The sequence below is a fragment of the Natrix helvetica genome (assembly GCF_964273705.1).
Source record: "Natrix helvetica genome assembly, chromosome: 14".
In the NCBI taxonomy this organism is placed as follows: Eukaryota; Metazoa; Chordata; class Lepidosauria; order Squamata; family Natricidae; genus Natrix; species Natrix helvetica.
The window spans coordinates 8,829,279-8,849,526 of record NC_138564.1 but is presented as its reverse complement, the minus strand read 5'-3'; the positions used below and the strand labels follow the sequence as shown (position 1 = coordinate 8,849,526).

The 20,248-nt window shown below is 46.6% G+C and overlaps 2 protein-coding genes across 2 annotated transcripts; both read right to left on the bottom strand.

Moving 5' to 3' along the window:
- Nucleotides 1–831: 831 nt before the first annotated feature.
- On the bottom strand, nt 832–11,935 carry ESS2 (ess-2 splicing factor homolog). The gene is made up of 10 exons (XM_081966931.1): nt 11,698–11,935; nt 9,963–10,131; nt 9,065–9,160; nt 8,377–8,546; nt 6,966–7,086; nt 5,654–5,787; nt 4,694–4,796; nt 3,483–3,592; nt 2,409–2,524; nt 832–1,518 (listed from the first exon to the last, which is right to left on the bottom strand). Exons 1-10 carry the CDS (start codon nt 11,851–11,853, stop codon nt 1,233–1,235), a joined length of 1,461 nt encoding a protein of 486 aa, XP_081823057.1. The 5' UTR covers nt 11,854–11,935; the 3' UTR covers nt 832–1,232.
- A 3,726-nt stretch (nt 11,936–15,661) lies between these two features.
- Nucleotides 15,662–18,865, bottom strand: GSC2 (goosecoid homeobox 2; the record flags this gene model as incomplete). Its single annotated transcript, XM_081966528.1, has 3 exons — nt 15,662–15,766; nt 16,597–16,847; nt 18,562–18,865. 3 exons carry the CDS (start codon nt 18,863–18,865, stop codon nt 15,662–15,664), a joined length of 660 nt encoding a protein of 219 aa, XP_081822654.1.
- Between the last annotated feature and the right edge of the window lie 1,383 nt (nt 18,866–20,248).

The window sequence follows — 20,248 nt, the reverse complement described above, 5'->3', positions numbered from 1 at the left end:
GGGGGGACATCAGGGGAAGCCGTTTTTGCCCTCCCCAGGCTCCTAGAAAGCCTCTGGAGCCTGGGAATGGTGAAAAACGGGTCCACTGTGAAATCGCACGACAAAAGCAGGAGTAGGGTGCATAGAACTATGGGTGTGGGCACGCGCGTGTACAACCTCCACACACTCCCACCGCTTTTGGCATGCAATGGCAAACAGGTTAGCCATCACTGTCCTAGGAGGCTTCCCCAAAAGGCACGAGGCAGAGTCCTGGTCCCGGCAAAACCCCTTTTATTAAACGACTGTGATTTTCTCTCATTCCCATTCAGCCAAGGCCTGGCAAACAGTCTTTCAAAGGTGAATTTAAGACACCTTACCTGGAAAATAGTTTGCTCTCTCTCTCTCTCTCTCTCTCTCTCTCTTTCCCCTCGCTTTCTCTCAGTGTCTTTCTCCACCTTTCTTCTTTCTCCCCCTTTTTCTCTCTCTCCTTCTTTCTCCCTTTCTCTCTTCTCCACCCGTTCTCCTTCTTTCTCCCCCTTGCTCTTTCTCACTCCCCCCTTTTTGTCTCCCCCCTTTCTCTCCCTCTCCCCCCCACTCCCTTTTTCTCTCCCCACCTTTCTCCTTTTTTCTCTTTCCCTTCGTTTCTTCCCCTTTCTTTCTCCTTTTTCTTTTTCACTCCCTTTTCTTTCTCCCCTTCAATTTCTCTCTCTCTCCCCTTCTTCCTTTCTCTTTCTCCTACCCTCTTTCTCACACTTTTTCTCTCTCCCCCCACCCGCCTCTCTTTTTCTCTCCTTCCCTTTCACCCCCCCTTATCGCTCTCTCCCCACCCCACCCCCATCCTGAGTCTTTCACCTCGCAACGATGGGTGACGGAGACACACCACGATCCGTATTCCTGCTGGGTCTTGGAGGCGAAGGCTGTCTTTAATCAATTAAGACGAGAGCACCCCCAATGCAAACCAGCAAGCTGCGTTCAAAAGGGCCGGTGCAGTGCAAGCAGTTTGGGTTACCGTCTTCCTGGGCAATTGATCCAAAAGTTGGAACCAATTTTCAATGCAAAAAGCCTTGCTTTCCCTCCGCTCCTTCTCCCTGGCTAGCCAGGATTAGGCCAACCCAAGACTGCAAAGGCAGGAATGATCCTGAACCCCAAGCCAACATCTCCTGGTGCTTTCGATGGGCGTTATGTCTCCGTCAGGGTTGGTCTATTAGGCCATGCATTGAGTTCCCCCCAGACCCCAACAGAAGAGGGCTGGGTCAAAAGAAGTCCGACGCTTTACGTCTTTTAGGCAGCTGCAACAGGTTGTCCGTAATAGAGGCGGGATCCTGAGCCATGGGGGTCTGAGAGAGCGTCCTGGAGGTTGGGGTGACCGTGGGGGTCTGCAGGGCAGCGGAAGGGGTCTTGTAGCCGGGCGTTCTCACATGGGCAGGGGACGGGGTGTAACTGGCCCGGAGAGCTTTGTCCGTGAACTTGCTAGCAGTGCGGTTCACCAGGCGTTGCAAAGCGGGAGACATAACCGGGCTGAGTCCTTTCGGAGTGAGGCTGTAAAGGGGGGGAGGGGGAGACAAAAAAAATCAAAATTAAGGACTTCAGAGAAGAGGTTCTGCTAAGCATTGCTCAGCCCGCAGCTAGGATGGTGTGATGGTGCAGTGGTTAGAAATGCAGTAGGGCAAGCGGACTATACCCCACAGCATGGAGTTTGATCCCGAAGGGGCTCCAGGTTGACAGCCTTCTTTAAAAAAAAAAAAGCTTTATTGCAATTTTCCTTTTCCCCATCATACATACTTTATGTATGCTAAGCTTGACTTAGACTTCTATCCTTCCGAGGTCAATAAAACGAGGAGACCCAGATTGTTGAGGGCAAGAGGCTGACTCTGTAAAACCGCTTAGAGAGGGCTGCACTGTGAAGCGGTATATAAGTCTGCTATTGCTATCACTGTTTTCCTTCCTTCCTTTTTTCCTTCCTTCCTTTCCTCCCTCCCTTTGCAAGGGTTAGAATGTAGTACTGCAGGCTAATTCATTGCTCACTCCAGGAATTCGATCCTGAGCGGCTCAAGGTTGACTCAGCTTTCCATCCTTCCGAGGTCAGTAAAATGAGGACCCAGATTGTTGGGGGCAAGAGGCTGACTCTGTAAACCGCTTAGAGGGGGCTGCAAAGCATTGTGAAGTGGTATATAAGTCTAAGTGCTATTCCTTCCTTCCTTCCCTCCCTCCCTCCACAGTGCACAGTAGTTAGAATGCAGTATTGCAGACTAATTCTGCCCACAGCCAGGAGTTCGATCCTGACTGGCTCAAGGTTGACTCAACCTTCCATCCTTCCAAGGTCGGTAAAATGAGGACCCAGATTGTTGGGGGCAAATGGCTGATTCTGTAAACCTCTTAGAGAGGGCTGTAAAGCACTGTGAGTGTGGCTACCTTGACGGATCGCTCACCTCGCAAGGTTCTCCGTGACTCTCCTCAAGGCTTCTTGTTTCTTGGATCTGTTTTTAGCAGCTGCCTCATTGGCCATCTTAAGCCCCAGCCTCTCTCGGCGCCCGGGTTCCAGGATCTGTGAAAATATCAGCTGGTTGGAATCTGATCCTTCTGACCATAAGTGATTAAGCTTAATCACTCCTTACCCTTTTCTCACTGGCTGAGAAAGCCAAATGTTCTGACTGAGGCTTCCCAAGAGCATGAAGCAAACTCCTTGTCCCAACAAAAAACCCTTTTAGGAATTGAATTCTGCTCATTCCCATCCAGCCAAGTCTTTCAAGGGAGGATTTACATTCCCAGACCTTATCTGGCTTGGAGAGCTGACAGGCCGATATCTGCAAAACCTGGCAAGGAGTCTCGGAGAGTCACGAACCAATGAAGCGAACTAATTGTCTCTCCTGCAAACTCCACTCTCCTTCCGCTCCTCTTTTAGTCCCTCTGGGAAGGGCCATTCATTGTCCACCTGTGGCCTTACTCCCAAGTCAACCCCTGTTCTTTAGCTCTTCCCTTCGTCTGGCAAGAACAGCTCCAGCTGTTCTTCTGCCTCACTGATGTCTGACTCCGAAGGCAGCTGATAACTGTCAGATGGCCCTGGCCCCATCTCTGCCTCCGACACAGAGCCCTCGCCAGAGCCTTCCCCAGACTCCAGGACTGGCCCAGGTTCCTCCCCAACCTCCTCACTGTCCGAATCTGTCAGCTCCACTGGCCGCTGCCGGGCCACAACAGTCTAGAGCAGCCCTAGAACCTATTTTACCAAACTCTTCCACAAAAAGTGTCATCCAAATCAGGGCAGGTAAAGAGTCAAGATGTTGGCTGTACTGACGCAACTATTTCAGTTAATTGGGAAAGCCCTGTTACTGAATTAACAGCTAAAGTGATTCACTTACCAAGTGCGGCAAAAAAAGAAAAGTTTTAGAGAGAGAGAGACAAAACTCACTTAACAAGCATCTCATTTAGCCAGAAAAAAATTGGGGGGATCAATTGTGGTAATCATTCGAGGACTCAAATGGGATGTTTTTAAGAACTTTAAATACCTTGAAAGCCGGCCCTGGAGTCCGGTCGACATAAGGTGTGTCCGAACCTTCCAACCGCAATGGGGTGCTTTCGATCTCTCCCCAGGTCATAAGAGGGGAGTCATTCACGCCTAGAAAGACACATTGGCCAATCAGTGTATTTGATGTGGCAGGAAACCACTGGCTTGCCCACCTAAACACTAGTGCGCTCGATTCATATATTTGGGGTGAGGGACGTCTCCCCTTACAGATGCGCTGGAAGAGGAATTATTACAAAAGAGAAGATACTGAATCCTAAAGAATTAAAAACAGTCCTTTTGAGGGGTCCTTGGTGCTCTCTGAGCTTGGTGGTTTTATTGCAGGCGTTTCGTGACTCAACAAGGGAGTATCACCAGTGCTAGAAGGGATTGGGTTTGGAGAAAGATAGATAGAAAGATAGATAGAGACAGACAGAGAAAAGAGAGAGAGAGAGAGAGAGAGAGAGAGGGAGGGAGGGAGGGAGGGAGGGAGGGAGAGAGAGAGAGAGAGAGAGAGAGAGAGAGAGAGAGAGAGAGAAGGACTGTGGGGTCCTTGGTGCTCTCGGAGCGTGCTTATTTTCTTGCAAACGTTTCATAACCCAAACTACGTAAATCATCGGTAGCAAACCCCCCCTCCCTTTAGCACTGATGATGTTTGGGTCATGAAACATCTGCAAGAAAACCACGAAACTCAGAGAGCACCAAGGACCCTTCATGTCAACCCCAAACTACAAATATTCTCCTCTATTAGTACAATCCTTTTGTTCTTACATAGACATGAAAGGTGGTGAATTTTTTAAAAAAATAATAATAGAAAGAACCAGAGCTTAAATACTAGTTCTGTCAAAGGACATCCTGTGGAGTACTGGGAAGCCGTTGCCATGGCAACTCCTCTGCGCTGTACAGTAGAAGCCATTTTACAGCAGTACAGTCGAAGCCATTTTAAGGCACAACAGGCTGTATCTTAACAGAACACACATACCCCGAAGGGTGTTAGGGGTGTCTTACCCCCCACAGTATTTGTTTCCAGAGAGTAAGTCATCTGTGTATCAAGTTTGGTTGAAATTGCTCCAGGCGTTCCAGAGTTATGCTGGGACACACACATTTTTATAGAAGAAGAAAGGAGGAGGAGGAGGAGATGATGATTGGGGAAGCTGGAGTGTGTGTGTGTGTGTGTGTGTGTAAAATATAACACAACAGGATTTTTTTTCTTACCCGGAGCGGGGGAAGGTGTGGCCACAAATCCGTATCCATTCACCTTGGGAGATTCCTGGGGGATAAGCTCCTTCCCATCGGGTCCCACTTTGCCTTGTTTGTACTGGGATTAACAAGGGAAGGAATCATGCTTAGCATTAATTACAGAGGGCTTTAAAGGAGCCTCCTGCCACCCTGCAAAAGTGGGAGGAAACAGCTGAAAAGGCTCAGGCTGTTAAACACACACACAAATTTTGGTAAATGGAACTAAAGCAGAGGATCCAATCCCCCCCCCCCCCCGCCCCAGTTAAACTAGAACATTCAGAAACTCTTTCCTTTCTTTCTTTCCTTCTTTCTTTCCTTTTCTTCCTTCCTCTGCTTACCATTTCTTACCATTTTCTCTCCTCCCCTTCCTTCTTTCCTTCTTGCTGTTTCCTACTCCATCTCCTTCCTTCTTTCCTTATCACTTCCTCTGCTTCTCCATGTTCCTCTTCTCCTTCCCTCTTCTCCTTCCTTTCTTTGCTTACTATTTCTCCTCCTCCATCTCCTTAATTCCTTCCTTCTTCTGCTTACTATTTCCTCCTCCATCTTCTTACTTTTCTTTTCTTTCCTTTCTTTGCTTATCACCTCCTCTGCTTCTCCATGCCCTTCCTTCTTCTCCTTCATCTCCTTCATCTCCTTCCTTCCCCAGCTTACCATTTCTTCTCCTTCATCTCCTTCCTTCCTTCCTTCAATTCCTTCCTTCCCCTGCTTAACATTTCCTCCATCTCATTTCCTTCCTTCCTTTGCTCACCATTTCCTCTGCTCCTCCGTCTCCTTCCTTCCTTCGCTTACCACTTCCTCTGCTCCTCCACCTCCTCCCTCCCTTGCCATTCTGCCTTTATTTCTCATTCGATTTGCTTTGATTCACTGGCCGGTTCAAGGCAATCAGAAACAGCCCTCTTATTGATAAAGCGGACATGGGAAACCTTATGCCCTCACCTGAGCATTGAGGGCGGCTGCTTGCTGAAGCTGGCTCTTGCTCACGGCTTGGCTAAAGGGATCCTTCAAGAAACGGGTGTTCCTGTGAGCAACTTCGCGTGGCTTTTTAAACACCTCTTCCTCATCAGGAACCCCTGAAAAGACACAGCACTGTGTTACTCCCAACCCTGCAAATTGGGGAGGCGGCATGAATTCCTGGCCCATTTCTCCAGCGAAAGGGCAGAAGGGAGCAAACAGGAAAGCAACCTCACAAAAGAGAGAGCTGGTTCACCCAAGCAAAAGGTTCCCCTCGCACCTATGTGCTAGTCGTTCCCGACTCTAGGGGGCGGTGCTCCTCTCCGTTTCAAAGCCAAAGAGCCAGCGCTGTCCGAAAACGTCTCCGTGGTCATGTGGCCGGCATGACTCAACGCCGAAGGCACAAGGAACACTGTTCCCTTCCCACCAAAGGTGGTCCATTTTTTCTACATATCCTGCCTTATTATTTTTACTCAAGGCGGTGAGCATATCCAACACATCTTCTTCCCGTTAACAACCACCCTGTGTGGTGGGCTGTCCTGAGTGACTGGCCCAATGTCTCCCAGCTGGTTTTCATGCCTAAACAAGGACTAGAACTCACCCTCTCCTGGTGATTGACCCAAAATTACTCGGCTAGCTTTCATACCTTAGGCAGGACTAGAATTCACCTTCTCCTGGTGATTGGCCCAAAATCACCTAATCAGCTTTCTGTCAGGCCTGCAGAGGTTCCTTTAAGAATCTTTGGCCTGCCACACTTTCTTATAATTTCCTATGATGTTTCATTAGAGAAGTAGTTGGGAGTGGGGAATAGAAAGGAGTAGAATTGTAGACTGTGTTGTTGTCAAAATAAATTTGACCGGAAGAAGCTGGGTGGAGATGCCAGCGTGGAAGAAGAAGATTGGGCCGTGTGATGGATTTATGGGTGTGGGGAAAAGTTCATGAACTTTCAACTGGGTGGAATTCCAGGATGTAAATCAGAGTTGGAATTCCACAGATGTGCCAACATACCCGTAAAATTGAATTGGAACTTTAAGGAGGATTCTGCCTTGGACTTTGATTTATTCATGCGTGGTATTTGGAACGCTGACACTTTCATGGCTAAGGTGGGACTATAACTCACCATCTCCTGGTGAGTGGCCCACAGTCACCCAGCCAGCTTTCCCAGCTCTCTTAACAAGTAACAAAAAGCAACCAATATAAGCTTGATGGGGGGGGGGGGGGGCGGGACACCATTATTACCCAACTCCCCCCTTTTACAACAAACACACCTTGTCAGAGGGAGCACAAGCAGCCTCACCTGGTGGATAATACATCAGCGAATTCTTTGCTTTGTACTCCCATGTCTCTACTCCAGCTTTGCCACTCCCCAGGGCCTGCTGTTCCTCCAGTGACGGGAGAGCTAGCTGCTCCTGATGCCGCTGAAACGGGAGAGCAAAACATCATCAGATGCAAGCACGGAACGAACGATCCTGCAATGTAGCTAGGAGTAAATTAATATTTTAGCCTTCCAGCTTCTCCTCCAAAGAACTCGAAGGCGTATATACTGGGTCTTATTTTCTTTTGACACCCCACCCCCGCCGAGATAAGCGCTTGGCCTTATTTTCAGGGAGATCTTATTGTTTTTGAGGCGCAGGAGGTCCCCTTAACCTCGGCCCGCAGATCAGCTGATCCAGAGAGGGCCAGAAGTTCTGTCTCTCTTTCTGGCACACTCTTGCCAGCCCTAGCATTGCTGGGCCTGCCGCTGTTTTTGAGCCCGCCATTAAGAGAAGGACCATGGTAGCTAGGTTTTGCAGGAGCGGCCTCCTGAGGCCATTCCACGTGGATGGCAGGTGCCTGTGGGGTGCATGGGGCATGTTCCGCCCCCCTCCCCGGACATGGCGGGGACCGGCTGCGCATTCGTTTAAATATTTTAGGGGATGGGCTTATTCTTGTCCATGCGCTCAAAAGCCCGATTGGGCTTATTTTCGGGTAAACAGGGTAGGTTAGACAAGGAAAGCTGCAGGGTCTCCTTCCCCCCCAGTGTGGGTTTATGTCACAGAGATAATTGCACATGGCTTTCCGGAAGCCAAGGAAGGGCTGTGATGTTTTAATCATGCAAAGCCAAAAGAATTATGCGATGTGTGCATGTCACTTTCTCGGGCGCACGGATTGGGCTGAGAATTGTTCTCGGCGTCTTGGGAGAAAATAGAATTTTTTTTCTAGATTTTTTTAAATTGTTATTTATTAGTTGGAAAGCATTCGACTGGGTAAGCAGGAGGGTAGCTACACAAAAAGGCCTTCTGTTGGTGCAGAATAAGGCGGTATTACTTTTCTACAACTTAAAAATGTCCGCTTTTGAAAAGGAATGACATGGCACGACTGTCATCTTTCCAAAGGGAGGAATAGAAGAGAAGCCAGTTTAGAGAGCCAGCTGGTGGTGGAGGCACCACACTAGAAACTAGGGAACAGCGAGTTCTAGTGTCAGCTTAGGCATGAAAGCCAGCTGGGTGACTTTGGGCCAATCAGCAGGAGATGGTGAGTTCTCATCCCGCCCTCGGCATGGAAGCCAATTGGGTGACTTTGGGACAATCCCTTTCTCTCCAGGTAATAAATGCGAAACAAAACAAAACAAAACAAAATATCTAAAATATATATATTTTTAAAAGCCTCTTTTCTTCGACCAAGAAAAGGATTAATCCTTTCCCCCTGGCTCCAAAGCTGCTCCTTACCTGGGCGAATTCCTCTTCGGCTTCGTAAAGCCAATAATGCTTCGCTTTCTCCTTCTCTTTGGCCACTTCCATGATCTGCTCGAAGGACGCATTATCCTCGCTGGTGTGTTTGGCCAAGAAGTTGTCCAAACACGGCAAGGCGTCTTTCTTTTCTTCTTCCTCCGCTTCTCCTGAAAAATAAAAGAAAATGCCACTTGGGAAAAAAAGAAAGAAAAGAAAAGATCCAGACAACTAAGAAGCACAAGCCCTTTGAAAGATCAGATCCTCTAAGCTCTCTAACTCTAAACTCTAACCACTGCGCCACCTTGGCAAATAAATTTAACAAGTAAATTTCATTTCTCACCAGCCAGCCAGAGCTGAAGAAGAAAGGAGCTTTTTCAAGAGGCAACTGGACTTTCTGGTTTTTCTTTGAAGATGTTTCGCTTCTTATCCAAGAAGCTTCTTCAGCTCTCAGCTCTTCTTCAGCTGAAGAAGCTTCTTAGATGAGAAGCGAAACGTCTTCAAAAGAAAGAACAAGAAAGTCCAGTTGCCTCTTGAAAAAGCACCTTTGGTACGAACCATTAGTTGAGACGTTTCCTGTTCCTGGGCGTTATTAGCAATAAATCAGTTTCATTGGAACATCCCTCTCAAAAGTCAAACCCAAAGAGCAGTACGCTGAACAATCAAAAGTACTAATTAACTTGCTTACCTTCATCTAGAGGTTTAGCCGTGAATTTGGGCTTACTCGGCACAGAAGGATCACCGGGGTGAACTTCGGGAGTTTCAAAGGTTGCCGGGGTGACATCTGTCTCAAGGAACACAAAACACAGGTTTACAAAGTATAGAAAATGATTGCTCTGAAATGTCAAATCCCCATTGAAAAAAATCCCCAAAACACTCAATCTCAGCTAGCCATTATTGACATAATGATGCTTTGAAGTTGAGCCTGGAAGGGGAATTTTCAGGCCAAGTTTGGTTTCTTGGCAGGAAAAAAAATCCAAGATAACAATCCAATAAATTGGTAATTGATCATATATCTACTGGTGCCTTCAAATGGCAGTGTCCCTTCAAAGGAACAAAGAGGAGTGAAAGGGGAGGGGAGTTTGCAGGAGACAATTAGTTCAATTCATTAGGGTGAAGATCTGTTCCTGACCTCTTGCCAAGGAATTGCTGCTCCAGCCTGAAAGATATCGGCCTAGCAGCTCTCCAAGCCTGATAAAGGCCTGTAGTTCTGAAATCTCTTGAAAGACTGTTGGCCGGGACTTTGTTGGAGAGGAATTCACTTTAAACTAAATAAAAGGGGTTTTATCGGGACGAGGAGTCGACTTCGTGCTTTTGGGAAGCCTAGATCAGAACAGATGGACACTGAAGGCAAATATACGTGTCCCACCTCTGGTCCCGGTGAATGACCCATATTGGATCCTAGGAGGTTACCGGGACCAGAGCTAACAATCCCAGTTAAAAGGGCAATGAATGCACTCTTGGGAGACCTGAAGGCCAGGTGAGGGTCAGATCCTCATGGAGAAACTATGTAGTGGCTAAGAATCAAAAATGACTTGATGGCACAATGAATTGAATCCATCAAGCGATCAGGCATTCATATTTACAAGGTGCAGGTGTATCTCTGGCAGCTTTGCCCAGCGAGGAGCCAAACTTGATGGCTATCTGTCTCATCTTCTCCAAATCACCACTCTCTTCGGCCTCCAGGTATTCCTTCTGGGCACGCAGCTTCTCGACATCAGGGAAGAAATCCCTCTGGATAATTTTTTCCAGGCTCTGAAAAGAACCAATATGTTTCCCAATAAATATTTAAAACAGGAAGCATTTGGATTACACAAATCTGACGTCTTCTCTTTTGATACAGTGAGTAGAGCGATTGGAACCCAAAAACCCTTAAGAAAAAGGCTCAACAAGCAATGTATGTATGTATGTATGTATGTATGTATGTAGTATACACACACACACACATACAGTTTTTAGTCTTTTGAATTTGCCTCTACTTTATTCTTGGAGACATTGGTTAATCGCTTAATTGCCACCAAAAAAATCAGAGAAACATGATCGAGATATCATCTAGAGCCCTTAAAAGCAGGGGGTTGGACTAGATGACTTCCAAGGTCCCTTCCAACTCTGTTATTCTGTTAAAGGTTTATGCTGGTTCAAAATACACCAAAAATTGGAATGCAGGTAGTCCTCGACTTACAACTGTTCATTTAGTGACCATTCAAAGTTATAACATCATTTATATTCTATTCTATATTCTATTCTATATTCTATTCCATTCTATTCTATCCTATTCTATTTCTATTCCATTCTATTCTATCCTATCCTATTCTATTTCTAGTCTATATTCTATATTCCATTCTATTCTATCCTATCCTATTCTATCCCTATTCTATATTCTATTCTATTCTATCCTATCCTATTCTATTTCTATTCTATATTCTAGTCTAGTCTATATTCTATATTCCATTCTATCCTATCCTATTCTATCCCTATTCTATATTCTATTCTATTCTATCCTATCCTATTCTATCTCTATTCTATATTCTATTCTATCCTATCCCTATTCTATTTCTATTCTATATTCCATTTTATTCTATCCTATGCTATTCTATCCCTATTCTATATTCTATTCTATCCCTATTCTATATTCTATTCTATCCCTATTCTATTTCTATTCTATCCTTATTCTATCCCATCCTATTCCTATTCTATTTCTATTCTATCCTTATTCTATCCCATCCTATTCCTATTCTATTTCTATTCTATTCTATCCTATTCTATCCCTATTCTATAGTATATTATATATTCCATTCTATTCTATCGTAAGCTATTCTATCCCTATTCTATATTCTATCCTTATTCTATCCCTATTCTATATTCTATTCTATCCTATCCTATCCTATCCTAATTTTATCCTATCTCTATTCTATTTCTATTCTATAGTCTACTCTATCTTCTATTCTAACCAAATAAAAATGTTAAACCAGAAAAACAACAACCGACTGTCTCGCTTAGCCATGTAAATTTTGGGCACAGTGGTGGTCGTAAGTCGAGGACCAGCCGCAACAGTAAAGCCAGGGCGATATTAGCAAACTATACATTTGCGTAAGAGATTAAAGAGATGGAATGTGAGGCTTTTTTCATGGGTAATATTTTAGTTTTTCTCCCCTTTTTCCTCCTCCCTCTCCCGCCTCCGCACGACGACCCTGCGAGGTAGGCCAGGGGGAGGGGAGAAAAAGACCTCTGGGCCCCCAACCAGGCGGGAAAGCGTCCGAGGGCCGAGAGGCGACGGGCAGCCGGGTCCCCTCCAAGGCCTACTCGACGTCGTCCCCTCACCCGAATGTAGGAATCCTCGTCCAGGACCCTCTTGGGGCACTTGGGGGCTTCCTGAGGCGCCTCCTTCCGCAGTGCTACGGCGGAAGCCTCGGCCTGGACGGGCACCAGCGCTTGGGCCGAAGCGCCGCACCCGGCTGGGCTCCCCGCAGGCTCCATGACGCCCCACGAATCGTCTCCCGGGGCAACGCAAGCGAGGCTTGGGCCGCCAAGGGCTCCCACTTCCGGAAATATGGCCACTTCCGGGGACGCACCGGAAGCGCTTCCCCGCACGCCGTCCCTGCGTGCGAACCCAAGGCCACGCCCCCCTGAAGGGAGCGTGGGAACGCCTCCTCCTGACGTCACTCCATCCGTGATGTATAGAGGTAAAGCGAAGAGGCAGCACGCGATCGATTCGGGTTCTGTTCGCAGCTGCAGCGGGGCAAGGAAGGTGTTGAGTGGCTCGGGAGCGACCGGCCGAGTCTACTCTGCAGGGTCGTCGTTGAGCTGATGTTAGACTCAGACCCCCTAATTTCACCCCTTCCTCCCCACCCCGCCAAAAATCCGAATGGATATCTGAAAGGCGGGGATTTGCTCCTCTGCCACCACTACGCCTCTCTTATAGTATAGTCTTTATTGTCATTGTCCAAAATAAATACAACGAAATTGGTTATTGCTTGATCGCTTTCTTTCTATTTCTATCTTTGCAAAATGTGCATTTGTAGGGATCTTGGGGTCAGCGAGTGCAAAACCTTCACGGAACTACTTTGCATATTGCGTGGTGTTGTGGTGCTGTCAATATAACATGTTTGCATTTTACACACCCCAATCGACATCTAAAAAGCCACGAACAGCAGGCACTATAAATCAAATTCTTTTAATGACACCATAATCCCTTGCCGGGTGGTGTCTGGGCAACGGAATGAAGCTGAGTGTTTTAATGGCCGGATGCCCTTCCTGTCGCCAATGCAGAGGGTTTTTTTTCCCAGCAGGTATGTTCTCAGTGTGCCCAGAGAAAGAAATATCTGCCTCTACCTAGGATCCAACTCACAGCCTCCTGATAGTGAGGCGAAAGCTCCGCCTCTAAGCCACCGCGCCAGTCACAACAGGCACTATAAATGCCACACAAAAAACAGCACACTGTCTGCTAGAGAGAAGTTCCCTAAGGACAGGCTCCAGGACAAGTCTGAACGTTCGGAAGACAAAACCTCTGACCGACCCCAATGGGATGCTGTAAAATCATAAGAATAGAATAGAATAGAATAGAATAGAATAGAATAGAATAGAATAGAATAGAATAGAATAGAATAGAATAGAATAGAATAGAATAGAATAGAATAGAATAGAATAGAACAGAACAGAACAGAACAGAACAGAACAGAATAATAGAGTTGGAAGGGACCTTGGAGGTCTTCTAGTCCAACCCTCCATCTAGGCAGGAAACCCTACACCACTTCAGACAACATGGTTATCCAACATCTTCTTAAAGACTTCCAGTGTTGGGGCATTCACAACTTCTGGAGGCAAGTTGTCCCACTGATTAATTGTTCTCACTGTTAGAAAGTTTCTCCTCAGTTCTAAGTTGCTTCTCTCCTTGATTAGTTTCCACCCATTGCTTCTTGTCCTGCCCTCAGGTGCTTTGGATAATAGTTTGACTCCCTCTTCTTTGTGGCAACCCCTGAGATATTGGAAGACTGCTATCATGTCTCCCCTACTCCTTCTTTCTATTAAACTAGACATACCCAGTTCCTGCAACCGTTCTTCATGTGTTTTGGCCTCCAGTCCCCTAATCATCTTTGTTGCTCTTCTCTGCACTCTTCCTAGAGTCTCTACATCTTTTTTACATCGTGGCGACCAAAATTGGATGCCGTATTCCAAGCGCGGCCTTACCAAGGCATTATAAAGTGGTATAAATAAGACTGTGTGTTTGTTGGTAGGATTCACTGGGATTTTCTGTGTTTCACTGTGAGTTGTGTTGAGGGGGGGGAGCACAAAGGGAGGCTCAGCCAATGTCATCGTACGTGCGTTGCGCTCTGGCAATAAAGATTTTTTTTGGGGGGGGGAGGAGAAAGCCTGGCTTGATAACATCAAATCCGATGCGAAGTTGAACATCCAACAATTGAAAAAAGCTGCGATTGAAGAGCGACATGAAGAGCGCTCGCCTACGAAGTCTCCAAGAATCACACGCCACGAAATGGGTTTAAAAGAGCAAAAAAAAAAAAAATGCACACGAAAGAACACAACGTTCATTTTTTCTTCATTTTTATTTGTCTGCCTGTGTAGCGATGGAATGTTTTGGTTTTTAAGATCTGGGCTGAAAGCAGATAAAACTGTAGCAATATCAACTGGCCAGAAACCAGAAATTAGCTATTTTGCAAACTAACTTTGCAAAACATTTTATGTTTCAATCCTAGGCTGGGTTTTTGGGTTGGCTAGCAAAGCCACTACGAGTCCTCAACGTACAGCCATCCGTTTAGCGACTGTTGGACGTTTTACAAGGGCACTGGAGAAAAAAATAACGGAAGGACCGAGTTGGAAAGGGACTCTGGAGGTCTTCTAGTCTGACCCTCCCGCTCAAGCAGGAGCTCCTATCGCATTTCAGGCAAATGGCTGCCTAAGTCTCTTATGACTTAGGACTGGTCCTTGCACTTATGACCATCGCGTGATCCTTATTCCAATGCTTGCATACGGTATATAATTTATGACAGACCCCGGGATCCTGTGTCCTTCGCATCCTGCTCCGAACAAGCAAAGCTGATGGAGGAAGGTGGATTCACTTAAGAACTTCATGATTCACAACCACGGCATGAGAAAAGATTGTAAAATCAGGTGTGACTCACTTAACGTCTGCCCCGCTTAGCAATGGAAATCCTGATCCCCGTTGCTGTCATAAGCAGAAGACAAGTGTATTAGACAAGCAGGGATTCGTCATTTAATCGTAATTTATGTTAATCGTAATTGCTAACGGCTTACTAGAGAAGAAATAAATACAAGCAACTGACTCAACGTACGAACCACAAGTGAGCCCGGAAGTTACGTTGCTAAGTGAGAAACGTGTTAAGTGGAGTCTTATCCCAATTTAAGAACTTTCTTTCTTCCGTTGTTAAGTGAATCACTGCAGTTACGTTAAGTTGTTAAGTGGACCCTGCTTCCCCATTGACTATGCTTGTCAGAAGGTGACAAAAAGTGATCCCGTGACGCCGGGATGCAAATATTATAAATATAAAGAGCCACAGTGGCGCAGTGGTCAGAGTGAGGTACTGCAGGCTACTTCTGCTGACTGCCGGTTGCTGCAGTTTGGCAGTTCAAATCCCACCAGGCTCAGGGCTGACTCAGCCTTCCGTCCTTCTGAGGTGGATAAAATGAGGACCCAGATTGTTGGGGGCAAGAGGCTGACTCTGTAAACCGCTTAGAGAGGGCTGAAAAAGACTGTGCAGTGGTATATAAGTCTAAGGGCTGATGCTATTCCTTCCTTCCTTCCTTCCTTCCTTCCTTCCTTCCTTCCTTCCTTCCTTCCTTCCTTCCTTCCTTCCTTCCTTCCTTCCTTCCTTCCTTCCCAGATTGTTGGGGGCAAGAGGCTGGCTCTGTAAACCGCTTAGAGAGGGCTGGAAAGCACTGTGAAGCGGTATATAAGTCTAACGGCTATTGCTAATATGAGTCAATTGCGAAGTGTCCAAATTTTGATCACATGACCCCAGGAATCCTGCGACGGTCGTAAGTGTGACCAACAGACGTAAGTCAATGTTTCAGTGCCGTTGTAACTTCGAACAGACACGAAGAGAACGGCTGTAAGTCAAGGCCCATCTTTACTGAGCTATCATGGCATGGAACCAAACAATTACAGGTAAATCAGGTATAATGACTGAACGCAGCCTGAGGGGTGCTGATGGATCAATCGTGGTTAATCAAAACAGGATACCGTGGGATATGGGAACACGGCTAACCTATAGCTTGTTCCTGTATGGATAACCTGTGTTCAACCAGTCCATTAACAGTTCTCTTCGGAAGAAATCTTGGCTCCAGGAAGGATGAGTGAGGAAGCCATCGCTCTTTTTTGATGTCTCCATTTGGCTCGGCGGTTCTTAAACCAGACCTGTGCGTTGACAACAGAAGGACGTTATGTCATCCGCCATCCACCATTAAAAACATTTACTAAGTTTTTCTATGAAATCGTGTTGTTTTTTTTTAAAAAAAGGATAAGGATAAACTGTTCTGACCTGCGCTTCCTTAAAAAGCATGAAGCGAAGTCGGGGTCCCTGCAAAACCTCTTTGATTGACATGACTGAATTCCTTTCATTCCCCGTCAGCCAGGCTTAGCAAACAGTCTTTCCGAGGAGTGTTTATCCACACGAACCTTATCTCGCTCGGAGAGCTGCCAGATAACTAGTTTCCCAATGCAGGGCAGGGCAAAACTTGGCACAGAATTTCTTATAATCACAAACAGAACTTTCCACTCTTGAAACGACCGAAGGAATGGATTTGTTTCCCGCAAAAGCCCCCTCCCCGTTCGCTCCCCTTTTGTTTCCTCTGGGAGGGGCCAATCACCTCCAAGGGGTGGCTTTACTCTTAAGTCGACCCTGCTTTCTTAGTTGTTCTCGTCTTCTGGCAGCTCTGCGCATGCGCACACTGGGAACAGGCTCCAGCTGTTCCTCTGCCTCACTGCTGTCTAGCTCCCTCTCTGCCTCCGACGCAGAGCCCTCGTCTGAGCTTTCCTCAACCTTCCTCACGGGGTTGTTTGTTGTGGTGCAGAAAATAGATGGAAGCCCTTAACCTGATCTTCTGGAAGCCTTATTAGTAGCCTAGTCTTTATTGTCATTGTACAAAAGAAACACAACAAAATTGGCTTACGAGCCTCTCTGCACCTCCATCTCCTCTTTATCACCCCTTGTCCCCCGTCCCCCCTATCCCCACCCCGAAAGTTACCTCAACTCTCTCTTCCTTCAGGTGGATGTGGCTGGCTAAGTGTTCTCTGGTGATCACGTCTGGATATTGATTCTTGTGGAAAAGGGTCTCCAAGGCCTGGAGCTGGTCCTCCGTGAAGATGGTCCGATGGCGTCGGGTTCGGCGCTGGATCTGCTGGAAGCTTTGCAGCTCACTCGGGCTGCCGCGGTGATTCCTGCAGGGCCTGGCCAGGGGGTAGAAGAGCCTCATGGGCCAAGCGTACCTGGCATCCCCTAGAAAGAAGGACAATCTGTTGGGTTGGTCCTCAGAGATGCTGTGAGCCAGTCCGTTGGTCTCAAGGTGTGGGAAGATAGGAACATCTGCTTATCTAAGGAGAGTGGTCTTCTCCCCCAGCTCAAGAGAGATGTTTTTCTCTGCTTATCTAAGGAGAGTGGTCTTCTCCCCCAGCTCAAGAGAGAGGTTTTTCTCTGCTTATCTAAGGAGAGTGGTCTTCTCCCCCAGCTCAAGAGAGAGGTTTTTCTCTGCTTATCTAAGGAGAGTGGTCTTCTCCCCCAGCTCAAGAGAGAAGTTTTTCTCTGCTTATCTAAGGAGAGTGGTCTTCTCCCCCAGCTCAAGAGAGAGGTTTTTCTCTGCTTATCTAAGGAGAGTGGTCTTCTCCCCCAGATCGAGAGAGAAGTTTTTCTCTGCTTATCTAAGGAGAGTGGTCTTCTCCCCCAGCTCAAGAGAGAAGTTTTTCTCTGCTTATCTAAGGAGAGTGGTCTTCTCCCCCAGCTCAAGAGAGAAGTTTTTCTCTGCTTATCTAAGGAGAGTGGTCTTCTCCCCCAGCTCAAGAGAGAGGTTTTTCTCTGCTTATCTAAGGAGAGTGGTCTTCTCCCCCAGATCGAGAGAGAAGTTTTTCTCTGCTTATCTATGGAGAGGGGGTCATGGAGTGGTGCAGTGGCTTAGTGGTAGAGCTCTCGCCTCACCATCAGGATGACCTTTCTGATGGACAAGCTCAGCGTCTTAGCCACTGAGCCACCGCGTCCCTTCTGGAATAACAATAAAGCCTCTGTTTATCACACTCAAACTCACACACACACAGCACATACAGACATTAAAAAAAAAAAAAAACACCCAAGGAAATTCGCTTGAATGAACTAAGGAAACAGACATCTTTGAATCAGACAAAAACTTTTAGGAAACCCCAAGAACTGATTTTTTGACCCTGGAATCCTGATTCTCCAATAAAGTTGGGCGGGAGGGAGCTGGACCCCAATAGCAGGCCCCTACCTTCACAGCCCCACCCCATCCCTCCTTGATATCATTCACACATACTCACACACATACACACACACACACACACACACACACACACATCAAAAAAGAAAGAAAACTCAAAGAAATTCTCTTGAATGAACTAAAGAAACAGACAATCTTTGGACAAAAAACTTTTAGGAAACTCCAAGACTGATTTTTTAACCTTAGAAGTCCTGATTCTCTAATAAAGTTGGGCGGGAGGGAGCTGGACCCCAATGGCAGCCCCCTACCCTCACAGCCTCCCAATCTCATTCTCTCTCTCTCTCACACACATACACACACACACACAGACAACCCAAGGAAATTTGCTTGAATGAATTAAGGAAACAGAAAACATACCTTGGAAGAATAACAGCAAAGCTTGTTTCTCTCTCTCTCTCTCTCTCTCTCTCTCTCTCTCTCTCTCTCTCTCTCTCTCTCTCTCTCTCTCTCTCTCTCTCTCTCTCTCACACACACACACACACACACACACACACACACACACACACACCAAAAAACCCCAAGGAAATCCGCTTGAATTAACTAAAGAAACAGACAATCTTTGGACAAAAACGTTTAGGAAACTCCGAGGCTGATTTTTTTCGACCTCTTGAGTCCTGATTCTCCAACAAAGTTCGCTGTCCCCCCAAGGGCAGCCCCCCACCCGCCCTCCAATTCCTCTGCACCCCACCCTCCATCCGAAATCCTCACCCAGCCAACTTGCGCTGTCTTGCCACTTGTGGACCTGATCCCTGGAACAGCAGCAACAGCTGCACGCCAACGACCCAACTCGCTCTCCTTCCTCCGTTTCCTCCTCCTCCTCCGGGGCCAGGTTCCCCCAAAAGCACAAGGTTTTGGGGTCCTGGTGTTCCCAAACCCCTCGGAAACAAAAGGGGAATAGGAGGGGGGCTCTGCTCTCCGCCGAGCCCGACAGGATGCTCTCGATGGTGAAGGAATAAGGCTTCTTCTGGAGGTTCTTCTCCAGCTCAGCTGTTGAAGGAACTTCAGTTGACATCCTTCTGCCTGGGGTCATGAGCTACATCTGAAGGGGGACCAAAGAGATATAGCTATTAAAGCAACTGATGCTTTATCATCAGTTGGAAAGTGTGCCCTCCCCAAAAATGGAAAGGGGAGACAAGGCACGAATCTTCATCAGAAGGGGAACGTGCTGCCTTCTGCTTGATGGACAATTTTTGGAAGAGTTTCAACCGTCCCTTCCTCACCGCCGTTTTCTGTCTCTTCGTAATTTAGCTAGTTGCTTTATAACAGCATCGTAAATACACAGACACACACACATATCCTTGCTCGCGGTCCTTAATCCTTCTCGGAATCCCTCCTTACACCCCCACCTCTTGAAAAGCTGGAATAAAATAAATTCAAGCTAATCTTGACAGCTTTGTGAAGGGTTAGTGTGGATCTAAGATTTAGCTAATCCCGCCGGAATGACGGGGTGGAAATCTGATTTCTCCATCTCCCGATGAAGTTGGTTTATGATGCCCATTGTATGACAAAAGCTGGCCTTTTATTTTATTTTTTTTGAGGGGTGGAGAGAGAAAAACGGTTTCTCAGGCCCCAGAAATAGCCCGGGAGGATTAGCGCTTTGGAAAAAGGAAAAAGAAAAGAAGAAAAAGAAAAAGAAGAGAAAGAGGAATAGCAGATTATTCTTTTTTTTCCTTGACCGTTAGGAAAGGCTTCTTGTCAAAAGACACAACTGTCCTATCGCACAGTGTAAGGACCGAGATGGGGACTGAGGCTGGGGGAATGGGTTGATAAATGAATTTAGCTTTACAAGAGGAAGCCAGCAATATTAGCAGTGGCCAAGAACTCTTGCAAAATAGAAGTGCTGTTTTTTTCCCCTTGAAAGTCAATGTATTGGTGACTTGGAACCCAGGCAAAAGTTGGATATTATCAGTGTTTTCTGATGGGGCATCAATTCCACTGATCTTTTTCTCTGTTTTGTAGAATAAACAGGAAGCCCTGTTAAATGGGACATTAGGCTGATAAGGAATTCCAGATTATGCTACTAGGAGTGTAGGTCTGGAGTAGAAAGGAGACCCTTAGGTAGAGGGGGAGAGAAAGGGATCTACCAAGATTGACTATCTATCTGTCTGTCTGTCTGTCTGTCTATCTATCTATCTATCGATCGATCGATCGATAGATAGATAGATAGATAGATAGATGTGTGTGTGTGTGTGAGAGAGAGAGAGAGAGAGAAGGAGGAGGAGAGAGAGAGAGGAAGGAGGAGGAGAAGGAGAAGGATGATAAAGGAAGAAGAAGAAGAGAGAGGGAGATTAGAGAGAGAGAGAGAGAGAGATAAGTAGGTAGGTAGGTAGGTACCCTTTTTCCCTGAAAACAAGACCTCTTTGGATAATAAGCCCAATCGGGCTTTTGAGCATAT